This window comes from Osmia bicornis, chromosome 16, assembly GCF_907164935.1.
Source record: "Osmia bicornis bicornis chromosome 16, iOsmBic2.1, whole genome shotgun sequence".
Lineage (NCBI taxonomy): Eukaryota > Metazoa > Arthropoda > Insecta > Hymenoptera > Megachilidae > Osmia > Osmia bicornis.
In genome coordinates this window covers 4,293,493-4,308,893 of record NC_060231.1, presented here as the reverse complement: position 1 = coordinate 4,308,893, position 15,401 = coordinate 4,293,493, and the positions used below count along the sequence as shown (strand labels likewise).

General features: G+C 37.3%; 1 protein-coding gene across 2 annotated transcripts; it reads left to right on the top strand.

Annotated features, from left to right (window-relative positions):
• The first annotated feature begins 386 nt into the window (after positions 1–386).
• LOC114871482 (aminopeptidase N) lies at positions 387–13,904 on the top strand. 2 transcript variants are annotated; one of them, XM_029177438.2, is made up of 16 exons: positions 387–487; positions 588–707; positions 5,578–5,947; positions 7,905–8,203; positions 8,514–8,672; positions 9,569–9,868; positions 9,929–10,112; positions 10,224–10,380; positions 10,486–10,567; positions 10,660–10,843; positions 10,929–11,136; positions 11,212–11,489; positions 11,608–11,807; positions 11,977–12,288; positions 12,564–12,645; positions 12,712–13,904. In XM_029177438.2, exons 3-16 carry the CDS (start codon positions 5,591–5,593, stop codon positions 12,859–12,861), a joined length of 2,952 nt encoding a protein of 983 aa, XP_029033271.1. In that variant the 5' UTR covers positions 387–487; positions 588–707; positions 5,578–5,590; the 3' UTR covers positions 12,862–13,904. The 2 variants fall into 2 exon arrangements, with proteins under 2 accessions (XP_029033271.1, XP_029033270.1); XM_029177437.2 differs by lacking the exons at positions 387–487; positions 588–707 and adding an exon at positions 3,230–3,453.
• The last annotated feature ends 1,497 nt before the right edge of the window (positions 13,905–15,401 follow it).

The window sequence follows — 15,401 nt, the reverse complement described above, 5'->3', positions numbered from 1 at the left end:
GGGATTCTCATTCATTTATGGTATCATTTTCAGGTTAATTAAATTTCTCGAAGCTACATGGTATTGCTGAAGACAGTACAGTCTTTGGGGGCAGATGGGGCGACGTTGGGCTACTGCCCGGGGCGACGGGCGCCCAAGGGCGCCCTACATTCAATTTCTTAAAACACGTAATGAAAAATGCGCCATCTTTGAGCTGGAAAATTTTTATTTGTATTTGCTATTATTGAGAAATTGAGGTGGGATTGGGGGGATAGGGTGAAATGCAGGTTTTCAACTTTCTCTATTGCCAAGAAGGAACGAGATAAAGATAACCGGAATAGCTCGGATTGAGGATCGAGTTATCGCGTGTTATTCATTGAGGCATCAGGGAGGTATGGTTCTCGTTATTCGATTATGCGATTTACTTTTACGACGTGGAAGTAGCGCAATGTAATGGGAGAAGGAGAAGCTGGAGGTCCAAGTGGATAATGACATCGGTGGATACGTGGTTGGTTTATCAGTTATTCAGCGAACTGACACCAGTTTCATCGCGACGGGTAACTGGCATTCGCGCGTTTCGTGCACTGATTTAAATTTTTCTATTTTAGGGGTTCTTCGCACCCCGAATCAACCAATACGTAAAGATGTACTAGTTCTTCAGATATTTCATTCGCATAAGTCACCAACCACCTGTATGTCATTGAAATCCTGGCATATCACAGGACACGGTAAGAAATGAAATAATTAATAAATAATTATATGCATGTACATACTATATTTTATTAAGTTCAATTTTTCTAATGCCCATTGCTACCCACTTCAAAAAATCTTCTAAAAATTTTATAACTTTGATAATTTTGCAAAATGTCTTATAAAATTTACAGAATATCAAAATTTCAACTCAATATTTATTTGCTTCAGTTTTATTTCCAAATAAAGTATTGGGACCAAAATTTGAAAATTTCTATGGGGCTTATGTGAGCCCGAAACTGTGTTCAGATCAATTTCCAATCGATGACATTGAACAGGAAGTAGAGAAAGGAATTCATACAAGAGGCCGTGTAGCTCACTTCCGGACGGAAGAAGCCCTTCGATTCTTGAGACAGTGGCCACAGGACGAATCTCTTTCGAACGGTTGGTTACAATAGTAGATGACAGGGTTTTTTTCTCTCGTAAATGTACACCACAACGAAGGGTAACTTAAGATGGTCCTGTAGATGGAGCACGTCCTGTCAACGGGATCGTATTACGTGCGCATATGCGCAGGATTTTCGATTCGCCCGTATCGAGGTGCCTCGGGAGAGATTCCCCCCTGAAGAAATTTGATGTCCTGCTCTGCTAGAAATTCGATTACCAAACTACATCAAGGTTACAGTAGCTCTTCATTAATGGATCCGACCTAAGATACCATCCGATCTACAAAGTTTAGTAGAAAGTTTAGTAGAAGAATTTAAGGAGGTGGGGGAGTGATTATAATCAGCTTACAGTATTAGAGTAATTTTGATTTTCTTTTATTTTATTTTTTTTTAATTGGTACTATATTGGAAACAGTATAGTGAAAAAGAAGAAAGTTTTATAAAATATTTCCAAACTTTAAGTATAATTGTTTCAATGATTTCAATGATGATATCATAGATAGCATTCTCTATTATTCACATAGAAACCAGTCAGTTTCCTCTTTCACACTTCCTCAGACGAATCATCGTAAAAGATTGCAACGATGTTTCAAGAAGCACGGCTGTAAGTGAATCATCTCGGATTAGTTAGTTGATTCTGATTCTGCGAATTGAACAAAGATATTCAATCCCTCAGTGAATAAAAACTGCATGAGACCATGCAGTTAAAATATCCGAAGGATATATTGATTTCATTATAGAATAAGGAAAAAGATTAGATCATTTTTAACTGGGGAATTTAAAATATATTTTGTCTTGATAAAAAAGAAGAAAAAAGAAGCTTTCATTATTATTAACTGACCATTATTTATTTATTGTTATTTTTAATTAGTCCTTTTGAAATTTTAATAAATGTTTTATGAATTTTAAACGAGAACAAAAGAGTTTCTTTTTTAATTATTATAGTATCACTAAAGGGTCTTCGATGACCCAGCATCCTTCACCCAGGGGTTAACAATCTCCTCTCCTCGAATTAAATTCTAAACTGTAATTCAAGGATCAAATAAACGTGACATAAATTCCAATTAATTTCAATATTCGTGCCCTTTAATCATTTTCATCATGGCCTATCGATCACATCTAATAACAGTTACGAGCGTGTCCCATTGTTCCCCTCTGCCCGTCTTGCTAACAACGAGAAAAACGAGACACGCGTGCCACTCGCGATGCATGAATTATGAGCTAATTCCGAAGGAATTAGAGCGTGACGACGTGCCAGATATTTGTTTTACCTCGTGCCCATAGAAATTGCCCCGGTGGTGTTTACACAGGGCTAATGGCACGCGCGTGTTACCCCAGGCATTATTGAAACTGAAAACACAAATCACGACGGGCGTATTTGTTCACACGTCGAACAGATAATCGACGTATTACCGCCATTTTATAAAATCACCTTTTCATTGTATTTTATTGTTATCAAAAGCGCGGTTTATGGGAGTATTCAATATCACTATCATTAATTTTCGCCCCTACAGGGCCGCCGCTTTTTGGGGCTTTTCTGCTCCCTTTTGTTGCCCAACGAATTCTTTCGCCCACGCACTTTTTTTTTTAATTTGCTTTGTCTTACCATTTTCCGTATTTTTAATTCTATGGAGTTTATCATTCTATACTTTTACTTTTCTATACTCCATACTTTTTAGTCCTTATATGTGTGTTTGTGTGTGTCCATGTATCCGTTTTGTCAACAGCACACGGTAACCCATCTTTTGGCGAAACCTTGCCAACTTAGCTTGACCTCGGTGATCTTACGGGTACCGGTATGGCCTAAGGGCTAAAGCCGCTGACAATTATTCATATCGAAGAATTTGTTACTTTTGGACCATGGAGAGAGTCCCAATTATAATCCGCTGTTCAAGGGTTAAAAAGTGGCGCGAAAATACGAATTACTTTTTAAAAATAAAGAAAATGCATTATAAATTGCAATAAAATGGAACATTTTTCTTTTTTAAATTGCATTTAAAATCGCCGCTTAAAGAAGTGAAGTTAGCTCAGACCGGAAACTTTTGCACCTGACTACGTAATACCTCGATCGAGTAGTCGATCGTCCAGGAAGCTTCGAGCTACTTGCGAAGCCGAATGCGCGACAGTCGCGCGCAAAGCACCAAGCTGAGCAGGAGGTCGCGCGCGCTCTTCGCTTCCTGTTGGTACACCGTCGCCAACTTATTCGAACAGTAACGTTCAGTGTCTTTCCAAGTGTCGAACGAGTCGAACTCTTACCTGTCGATTTCTTCGAGAATATTTTCACCACGTGGCAACTCGTGTTGCTATAACGCAACCGTTCTCCCGGTAGCTGTTCATGGTACGTACAAGGAAAATTCATCCTCCAATTCTTCTTTGCCTTTTTTCTTTTGTTTTATTATAATAAATTAAGTAATTTTTCTGAGTAAAATTGTTCAAGTGCAAAAGGTGCCATGATAATGATTTTTTTAATAATTGAAATGTTATTTATATTTATATAATATGTGGAGTTTCGTTGTGGGTACTTGGTAATTAGTGTTTCAAATAATTAATTTCGATTAATTATAAGTGTCGATAATTAGTTTTGGATATTTTCTAATTGATTATTCTATTGTTTCTTCTAACGAGGAACCAGCCATTTTATATTAAGAATATTTAAGAAATCTTTATGTAGTCGTGTTTATGGATTTTTAAGCTTCAAATTGATATGCCATAAGTGCTATTTGGAGATACTTTTATGTCATGAAATCATAATATACATCATGTAACATGCAATTCAAACCAATTGATATTATCTAATAAATTTAAATTAAAAAAATTATTCAAATTTTAAAGAGAAAATTGTTTCAACACATATTTTATATTTCTTTCAACAAATATTTAACATTATTGTTTCCAATAATTCTTAGTAAATGTTATTGCTAAAAGGCATATTTAAACCAGTGACATTAGAAGTAAAAGTGATTTGGATTAACGGAATGTGATGCGTATTACGACATTCGGCATGGCACAGAATTCTTAAGAAATTTTCACAGTAATTGACATGCTATAAGCATTCGTCGATGCCTTCTGTTGAAATCAGCACGTATCTTCTCTTTGACTACATTTAATTATCATAATCCTTTCCCTTTAAAAAAAATATAATAATAATATCTTTATTGACAATCTTTATTACAATTTCTTATTCTTTACAGTTCTATTTGGAGAGAATGAATTAAACTTGGGGCTCTCTCCATGGTCCGCCGTCTGAGGATTAAAAAATCCCATATAAGATATTTCACGATTAAGAGATTGCATAATTTTCCTAGCATCATTATGCTTATTTTCGACACTATTATATGTTTGTATTACTATGGAATTATGTGAATGTCACACGTTCAATGATACTCGCAAAATCCCATTGTTTCTTTAATACCCACAGGTGTATGTGTTATTATTAGTTATGGCAACTATGGTATGATTCATTGTCAATAAAAGGTGATGAATAATTACAAGGATCCTTTCTGGCTCCACTCGTCTTCTTAACGCGTTCGTTTCGAACGTGAAATTACTTTTAATGATCGGTTGCCTTCACCCTGTTTACACCGGCCAGGAAGTTTCACCGGGACAATGATCCAATGACGGGCTTCGTGTATTTCGTCATAGACGTAAATGAAGGATCTAACAGCATGAAAAACTTGCTGGTAGAAACTAATAAATACTTGGGCAAATAGACGGTGTAAAAAGCGCTTTGTTTACGAGCGACTTGGCGTGCTCCGTGAACTGGCTCGTGAAAATATTCCAACAAGTAAAATAACAGTTTTGGAAATTTAGGAGCAAAATTTGGAGAAAATTAGAAAATAAAATTTTAAAAGATCTTAATGTTAACAGTGGCTCAACTAAATATTTATTAAGAAAATATTAAATGGCAAGTTGAATGACAGCTAGGAATCATAAAAATGATTAAATAACTGCGGTTGTGAGTCACAAAGCGTCGAATATTGTATAATTATCTCTGTTTTCAATGTTACGCGCGATTGTTCCTAGAATACTATTTCAGAGAGCATTACAAAAAAAATACGTTTAAAAGAATTATTAAAAACAATATTAATTTTTCAAAGTGATTCAGGTTTTCAATTTCGGCCTCTTGACTCATTGTACAATGTATCAAAAAAACAGAATACCAAATTACCGATATGTGATCGCGATATCGCAAACTGACAAAACAGATCCATATTGGAGACACCTGTAATCACAATGGTATAAATGTAATTTGGCTCACTATCATTAATAAGAGAACATCTGTTGCATTTATATTATGAGAGTCTTTTTTAAATAAAACAAAAGAAAAAAAAATAGAAAATTTTTGAATCAAATTCATCGAACCAAGAGTCCTCAGAAGTTTGATAGCCTCAGGGCCCAGGAATTTTAATCCTCTCCCGCTCGTTAATCCCTCCTCAATTAACGTTAACTTTTTGAATTTCAGGTTGGCGCATGATATGACCCAGTCCCGTGAGGTTTTGGCAATGATGGACGCGCACACAACCACGTTCGGTCGTAAAAGAGGTTGCACTGTGTCTCCGTGCGGTGCATTCCTCTTGACATCAGCTTTCCTTATATCCTTGGTGGTCACCGGCCTCCTGGTCTACCACCTCGCCCCCTGCCTCGAGGAAAAGGACCCGAAGACTTGCAATGATCTCAGCAACGCAGTATTTGAGTCACGTGGAATATTTTCAAAAGATTCTTCCAATAAACAGAAATTAGACGTCAGGTTACCCAGATCCATAGTGCCAGATTTGTACGAGCTAAGACTGATCCCGTTCATCTGGGAGGGAAACTTTACCTTCAACGGTGAGGTAGGTGTCTATACAGAGCTTTTGAAATAATTTTCTGTTCTATTTGATTAAAAGTTAATTGCAATATACATAGTTTTGAGGGTACAGTGTTAGGAGAATTGTATTAGCTTTAGGGATGGGGTGGAATTTATTTGGTAATGTAGATGGTCTAAGGAGATGCGATTGGGAAATTTAATTGAAAACTATTGTCGCATAGAAATGTAGAAATTTTGTAAATGACCAAACAGTTACGTTCGCATTAGCTGAAGTATTTGACCTCAGCAGGGATGCTCCTCTCCCTTCGAGTCTCTTTGCATATCCTTGAACGAGAATTTCCTACAGACACGAGCAGCATGCTGATTAACATATCTTGGTGATCGTGCGAAAACTGGTTATTCGATCGAATCGATTTCGTAACGGCATACGTGTTGTACGAAGCACCATGTAATTTTCTTGCGCTTTTTCCTGTTTCCCCTTTCACGAAGGGAAAAAATATTTATGCAATTGTCCGATGAATTTAGCACCAAAGGTGATTGGATGAAAAAAAGAAGGTTCTATCTTGTTGATATCCTGTTGACACTTTTTTTATTTAATAAAATTGAACAAGCAAGAATTTTGCATTAGAATGAACACCATGAATATTAATAATTTATTGTAGAATTTATAGTCATTTTTAATTATTTATTTTTCTTAATAAATTTAAAATTTGCCTTCCTTTTATTTAATGTTAATAACTTTCATTTAATTTTAATAATTAATGTTCATAATTAGCCTTGGGTTGTCAGTTATGACAAAGGAAAATCTTTTCAAAAGTATAATGCATTCGAGATGTCTTCTTCACGACTAAATATCCTTGTTTCCCAAATGGATTATTATTTATTCTTCTGAGGCACAACGTAGTTTATATTAAATAAAGGAATTTATGCTCAAACGTTAATATCAGTTGCGAAACAATCGAGTAACAGAGACCGGTTTCTTTCTTTTTGTACGTTTGAAACGATTGCAAAGAGAAATCGACAAGTTGCTCGTTGTTTCGACAGACAGAAAGAGTTCAAGAGCTGAATAATTAATACATCAACTTTACCATTTTCTTCTTTATGGATTCGGGCAAATTGAATTGTACCCTTTATACCCACAGGAATAAATAAAAATATTTGAATATTTTTAATATCTGAAGACAAGGGTGACACACGTACTAAGGACGGCCCTGTTTGGTTCATTAGAATTATTTATAATTGTAATTTTTTGGAATCTACAGTAGGCTCTCGTTATATTGCCATCTGAACGATTTGATTTCTACAGGGATTTTCAAGGCCCCCCCAAGGCCCCCCTAGGACACCCAAACTTCGGATTTATAGTAATTGAGGGACGAGAAATCGAATGAGACCATTTTCAGAACTGGCAAATAAACCGTTCTCGAGATATACAGGGTATTCTAAAAGTGTGGGACCCCCCTATTATCTCGATAAGAACGCATTTCCACGGAAAATGACTAACCTAACCTAACCCTAACCTAAACATAACCTAAACCTAACCTAACCCTAACCTAAAGTTAGGTTTAGATTAGGGTTAGGTTAGGTTAGTCATTTTCCGTGGAAATGCGTTCTTATCGAGATAATAGGGGGGTCCCACACTTTTAGAATACCCTGTATTCGGTTTATTTGCCAGTTCTGAAAATGGTCTCATTCGATTTCTCATCCCTCAATCACTATAAATCCGAAGTTTGGTTGTCCTAGGGTGGGGGGGGCCTTTCGGAAGTTTCCCCCACTTTTTTACTATCTCCCCTCTATCCCCTCTATCTCACCCTATCTCCCCTACTCGCCACCAAATGAGGGTTTGGAAGCTTGACAAACTCCGCCCCTATAGCGTCGTCCGCGGCGATATAACGAGAGTGTACTGCGGATAAAATGATGCATAATGAAAAAATTGAAAAAAGTAATAAATTAATTCTAACAGTATCCCTTTTTTATTTTTCCAGGTAAAAATCCTGGTGAACGTTACCGAGGACACTAGAAACATAACCCTCCACGCTGTCGACATGATGATCGACGTGGATTTCACGAACATCAAGGAGTACTCAGCAACGAGTAACAACAGCAACACGGTCAAAATCATGGGTCAGAAGAACGACACTGAACGGCAGTTTCACGTGATTAGAACGTCGGACACGTTGAAGAGGGGCAAACAATACGTACTGCATCTAAAGTTCGTTGGATATCTGAAAGACTACTTGCAAGGCTTCTACAGGAGCTCGTACACCATCGATGGTCAAACGAGGTAAATACCCGAGATTGAACCATTTTATTAAGTATTATCTTCAAATAGAAGTCCACTGATCTATTTCGTGAACGGTGCCAGGAAATTGCTCCGATCTACAGGACGCCTCAAAAAAGGTGGTCCTAGAAACAAAGAAGAACACGAATAGCCTTATGAGCTTCCTTTGAAAATAAGATTAATAAGAAATGAAAATTTTTAGTGCATCGCTTCCCAAGGGAACCACTTTGATCTTTGAAAATAACTTTGGCAGATTTTGATAAATCAGGCTCTTTATAGGCTAGACTGTCATGATTTTGATTACGTGTTTCAGATGGATCGCCACGACACAGTTTCAGCCGACGGATGCGCGACGTGCCTTCCCTTGCTTCGATGAACCGGCTCTGAAGGCCAGATTCCAGATCAGCATCGCTCGTCCAAGAAACATGACTTCTATTTCAAACATGCCTAGAAAAGGGGAGCCTATGCCAGTGTAAGTAATTATACTCTTTGCTACGTTCCACTTTCAAGTATTAGTCAATTTTAACTCTCCGATGGCGGACCAAGGAGAGAGTCCTAATTTCAATTTAATTTTGTATTTCATGTTATTTTCATTTTTTATATGTCACACTGTTCGTTTGAAATTACTCTTTCTAGTTTCTAGTTTCTTTTGTTGAGAAGCATTTGCATATCTTATGGGTGCATTATTTTTGAAGCAGCCTGTATATTACGCGTAGGCTATCAGAGGCAACAATTTCGCACGATACGCGATATACTTCAGCTGTTTCGTGGATTGACATTGCTTCAACTGCTTAGACTCTCAAGTATTCTCGTGTGTCGGGTCGAACGTACAATTGAAACGAGTAGAATCTAGTTTCAGAGGAATTTCAGGGAATGGAGATGCTCTTCAATTTAGTCATTATTTTCCAGATCATGATCATCAATTTTAATTTATTTCATATTCTAAAATTTACATTGTTATCATTCTGCATATCCCTAATAAATAATTATAGATGCTTAAAAGTAAATAAAAATAATATTGTTAATAACAATTTTTTTCTTTTACATCAATAATTGATTATAGTATATTATTTGTAATTATGTTAATAACACAGCCATTAGTGCAAAGAATTTCCTCATTCAATACCAAAACATTTATATGATATTTTTCACAGCTTTCAATCATTTTTTTTTTACAATTTTTTCCTGTATCATTTAACTTCTTCAGGGACAAATCTATTAAAGTCGTTACAAAAATGAACTTAATACGATGCTATTTAAAGTGATGTCTGACAATGTTTTCATTGGATTAATTACCTATCTTGTCTACAATGTATTAAACAATAAAAAAATTATTACAACAAACATTGTTTTGTTAATTGTTACCAGGCCTGGTTTACCATCATACATGTGGGACCATTATGAACGTTCAGTGCCAATGTCTACCTACTTGGTCGCCTTCATTGTTTCGGACTTTGAAGTGTTGAAATCCGAATCTGGGAACTTCAGGGTTTGGGCTAGACGCGAGGCTATCGAGCAAGCACAATACTGCTTGAAGATCGGGCCGAAGATACTTGAATACTACGAGGACTACTTCAGGATCAAGTTCCCTCTTCCCAAGATAGACAATGTAGCTCTTCCGGATTTTTCAGCTGGCGCTATGGAAAACTGGGGTCTGATTACCTATAGGTAAATTAAATATGATGGAAATATTAGGACATTTTATTTAATAGGATCATTTTGTTTCAGAGAGACCGCTATGTTGTACCAGGAAGGTGTATCAACCAGCAGCAACCAGCAGCGAGTGGCTACCGTGGTGTCCCACGAGTTGGCCCATCAGTGGTTTGGCAATTTGGTGACACCAAGTTGGTGGACGGATCTTTGGTTAAACGAAGGCTTTGCTAGTTATGTGGAATACATCGGGATGAACGCAGTAAGTTGATGAAAAGGATCATTTTTCCATGATGGACACTGGACTGAAGCCATCTTGTGTCTTTTAAGTCTTGTGTATGATTTTCAAGATGATTCTATATGTTTCTGAAAGGTGGAACCAACATGGAAGGTTTTGGAACAGTTTGTTGTTCATGATCTACAGAACGTGTTTGGATTGGATGCCTTAGAATCTTCCCATCCAATATCTATCAAAGTTGGCCATCCGGATGAGATCAGTGAAATTTTTGACAAAATTTCATATGGCAAAGGTATTAATTGAAGTATAGTATAATAAAGGGTGTGTGGGTACCCGTACCTCGAGTCAGGTTGGACAGGATCTCGAAATGTGATTAAGTAATCATATTTTTATTCAGGTGCTTCCATAATAAGAATGATGGACCATTTCCTCACAACTGAGGTTTTCAAACAGGGTTTAACAAATTACTTAAACGCAAAGTGAGTACCCACCTGTAATAATTATCTTTATTTATAGAAAGTTCCACTATTAATTTTCAATTTCTTAACAATAATTCATTTGTTGTTAACAGAGCTTATCAAAGTGCCGAGCAAAATGATCTGTGGGATGCTCTGACCAAACAGGCCCACAAAGACAAAGTCCTCCATTCCTCCATAACAATAAAGAAGATCATGGACACCTGGACCCTTCAGACCGGTTTCCCAGTGGTCACTGTTACCAGAAATTATAATAACGGAGCAATAACATTGACCCAGGTTCGCCAATTGTTTCAAACAATAAATATTGCATTTGCATGCCTCAACTCTGAACCGCTATCAGCCTAGGGTATTTCATTTTTAGGAACGTTTCTTACTCCGGAATGGTACCACGATGGTCATAACCGATTCTGAACCCCTATGGTGGATCCCAATCACTTACACCACCGAACGTCAATTAGATTTCAGTACAACTCGACCTTCTCAGTGGATGAAGGCAGAGAAATCAATTACCCTATCCGATCTGGACTTGAGTCCTTCGGAATGGCTGATTTTTAACATCCAAGAAACTGGTAAGGATGAAACTTTATTTCTATTCTACGTGTGCCTACTGCGAAGAGAAATTCAAGCAGAGTCTCTGTTCGCAGGATACTACAGGGTGAACTACGACAGAGCGAACTGGCAAATGATAATCAAACAGTTGAACAAAGACTCCTTTAGGAACATCTCGACGATCAATAGGGCTCAGCTGATCGACGATGCGTTGAATTTAGCTAGAGCTGGGAAATTGGATTACGCCACTGCGTTGGACGTGACGTCGTATTTGGCCCATGAGACTGAGTATCTCCCATGGAAGGCTGCCTTCACTGCCATGCACTACCTGGACGACATGTTGATCAAGATGTCCAGCTATGACAAATTTCGGGTAACTATACACCCCTGCACAGATAATCCTCCATAACTATTCAAAGCCCAATAGGAGAATTTTCGATTCTATAGGTCGTCTCAAAAACACTGTACACCTCAAAGATGTTCCTTTACAGATATACGTGCTGAAGTTGCTGGACAACGTGTACAAGCAAGTTGGCTTCAAGGACAATCCTGGAGATCCTCAGTTGACCGTTTTCACTCGTATCGATGTATTAACATGGGCTTGCAATTTTGGCCACGAGGATTGTATAAAGAACGCTGGCAAACAGTTCTACAATTGGCGCAATACACCGAATCCAAACCAAAACAATCCGTGAGTCATTATTTAGGTAGATCTACCCATATAAAAAATGCGGTGAGATTTGGAGGTTGTAATTTAACCTGCAACCCGTTGCTATTACACCCGGGCCGTATCTGTCACCCCCAGTCCCCACTCGTTAAGTTCAATATAGCGCTATATTATTACATTTTCTCTTTTTTAGAATATCACCAAATTTGAAGTCAGTCGTATACTGCACAGCCATTCGAGTTGGCGGGCAAACGGAATGGGATTTTGCTTGGCGAAGATACCTGGAAACGAATGTCGGTTCTGAGAAGGATCTACTTCTCCATGCTCTTGGCTGTACCCGGGAAACATGGCTACTGAGTCGTTATTTGGACTGGGCGATTACGGAGAATTCTGGGATCAGGAAGCAGGACGTGGGCCGTGTTCTTAACTCCGTGGCGAGTAACGCCATTGGGCAGCCACTGGCATTCAACTTCTTTAGGAACGAATGGGCAAGGCTTCGAGAATAGTAAGTTCTACTTCGAATTTTCAGGATTTCGGATGTAAATTTTGCATTCCTTGTATTCTCTTTAAATAATTTTTCAAATCTAGCCTTTGAACCGACCACTACAATTTAGTCTCCCCTCTACAGCACCCAAGGCGCCCAATTATCGAACAGCCACTATACTATACCTCAAATACAGTAGCTTCTCGTTATATTAGCGGTTGAGCTAGTTCTCTTTTACAGGACCAGTAAATGATTTTAAAAAAATAGAAAAATTGTACTAAAAATTTGTATTTCAGCTTTGGAACGTCCCTACTGACTATCAACAATATAGTCAAATCAGCCACGAGAGCAATAAAAACCAAATACGAGCTCAAAGACGTAAGTATACCACAAGAGGTGTGTTCTATCCTACATAATTACCAAAAAATATACTTTTCTCTTTAGTTGTTAGACTTCACAACCGAGCACAAACAAGAATTGGGTAGCGCAACAAGAACGATCCAACAAGCTATAGAACAGTCTGAAGCCAACATCCGATGGGTGAACGCCAGTCACAGTATAATCTATGATTGGCTAAAAAGAAACACCGCGTAACTCTGACAAACATTTTGCATAAAAATGTTGAAAGTTTGTCAGAGAAAGTTCAGATCGCCCCGTTCGAACGGGAACTGTTTAAAGCGGTCCGCTTTCGAATTCACGAGAAAAGTATTAAATGTTTTTGTATGTTTTTGTAAATATGCGTCGAATGTTAATGCACAGTCAGTTAAAAAAGTTTCTCTCCACCTTAACGTATTGTACGCCCATGAAGTATCGACAGGTTTTAATATCAAATTGGTGGAACGAACGTATAATGTCTTAACGAAAGATAATGTTTATCATTGAAACAAATCAACAAAAGAAGCATTTAAATATTAATTAATTGATTTATTCATTGTAAGAATTTATTTTCAACTTTGCAGTGATTTCTGATTAAACACTAGTCAATTATTAATTGAAATTTGTTTTTGTTTTGTTTCAATATAAATTGCACAACGCTAAATCAGATTTAGCAGAATGAATGGTGTCTTTTTTGGCAGACTGTACACTCGGGTGCAACCACTCGAAGGTACAGTACCGAGAATGGAGGGCTTTCCTAGGGAAAATAACGTTGTAGGGAAAGGAGGCCCTAGCATTTATAATATTGGACATTTCTTCATAATTAATGGTAGTACTAATATTTGCAGGATTAGGATCTTGAGAATTATTATTAGTTCATTATAACAGTAATATAAATTTATTTATCACTTGAAAATTAAAATATCTTGCGCACACTGAGCATATTGAGTGGTAGAGCCTCCTCCTCCTCCATCGCCATTTTTTTTTCAATGATCCCATCCATGCTCAATGCTGTACAATCGAATATTTAGATATTTAAATAGAGTAGCTCGATTCCAGCCAGTATATATTCAAAAGTTTATAATTTAAGTATTCGAATTCAGTTTATTGTGTCGAATCATCTACGTCTTAATGTGATTTATGATTTTAACATGGAAGATCAATGTTTTGTGTCTGAGATAATATGTTTTCGTTGTTAACGATGAATAATCGTCAATTTTGAATAGCTTTTGATAATATTATAACAATTTTGAAACTCAAAACATTTTTGTACTCATATCATAGGAACAAAATTAATTAATATTCTTGCGTGAATTATTGTAAATTACTTTTAGTGTGTTCAATATTTATTACAAATTTTCTAGTTTGATTTTCATTATGCACAACACGTATTTCAGGTGCAGTGGTGCCATCTTAATTACTATTATTTTTCCCCACATTTTTCAAAGTCCATCGTGGGACAAGGATTTCAGAAATTTTCTTGACGTCCATCCGGTTTTATTAATTGTAAGTTATCATAACTTTCAACTTATATTTTTATTTCATGGGAGTTAAGGCAGTGATTACAGATCCAACAAGACAACAAGTTTTTCGTGTTAGATGGCTAAAATTTCTGCAAAATTTAGTTCCTTTTTTCACCACCAAAGGACGCTGATTCGACGTTCGAAATTTAGTTGAAATTTTTCATCCCTTACATCCCTGCATCCTTTACATCTGTTCATCCCTTACATTCCTGTATCCCTTAACTCTCTACATTCCTTACATCCCTGCATCCCTTAAGTCTCTACATTCCTTACATCCCTGCATCTCTTTTATCCCTGCAATCCTTATAATAAATATATTATAAAAAATACATTTATGGCCACTGGTTCGCGCAAAGGTAAGTAAAGGTAAGTAAAGGTAAGTAAAGGTAAGTATAATCTCGTTTTGCAACATTGTTGCTGATTCGAGGTGTGAAATTTAGTTCCTTTTTATGCCGCCAGAGGGCGCTGATTCGACGTCGAAATTTTAGTTCACATTTTTCCCGCTAGAGGGCCAAAATTTCGGAATGATTTAGTTCCTTTTTTTGCCACCAGAGGGCGCTGATTCGAGGTCGAAATTTTAGTTCGCATTTTTCCCGCTAGAGGGCCAAAATTTCGGCATGATTTAGTTCCTTTTTTTGCCACCAGAGGGCACTGATTCGACGTCGAAATTTTAGTTCACATTTTTCCCGCTAGAGGGCCAAAATTTCGGCATGATTTAGTTCCTTTTTTTGCCACCAGAGGGCGCTGATTCGAGGTCGAAATTTTAGTTCGCATTTTTCCCGCTAGAGGGCCAAAATTTCGGCATGATTTAGTTCCTTTTTTTGCCACCAGAGGGCGCTGATTCGAGGTCGAAATTTTAGTTCGCATTTTTCCCGCTAGAGGGCCAAAATTTCGGCATGATTTAGTTCCTTTTTTTGCCACCAGAGGGCGCTGATTCGAGGACGAAATTTTAGTTCGCATTTTTCCCGCCAGAGGGCCAAATTTTTACTGGTTTTACTGGGGTGTAAGGAATACAGGTACGTAAGGGATGCAGTAATATAAAGGAAGCAGGAATGTAAGGGGTGCAGGGATGTAAGAGATACAGGAATATAAAGGATACAGGGATGTAAGGGTTGCAGGTGTGTAAAGGATGCAGAAATGTAAGGGATGCAGGGATATAAGGGTTGCTGGGATGTAAGGAATTCAGGAATATAAAGAATGCATAGATGTGACGTCAAAATGAAAATAAATTTCAAA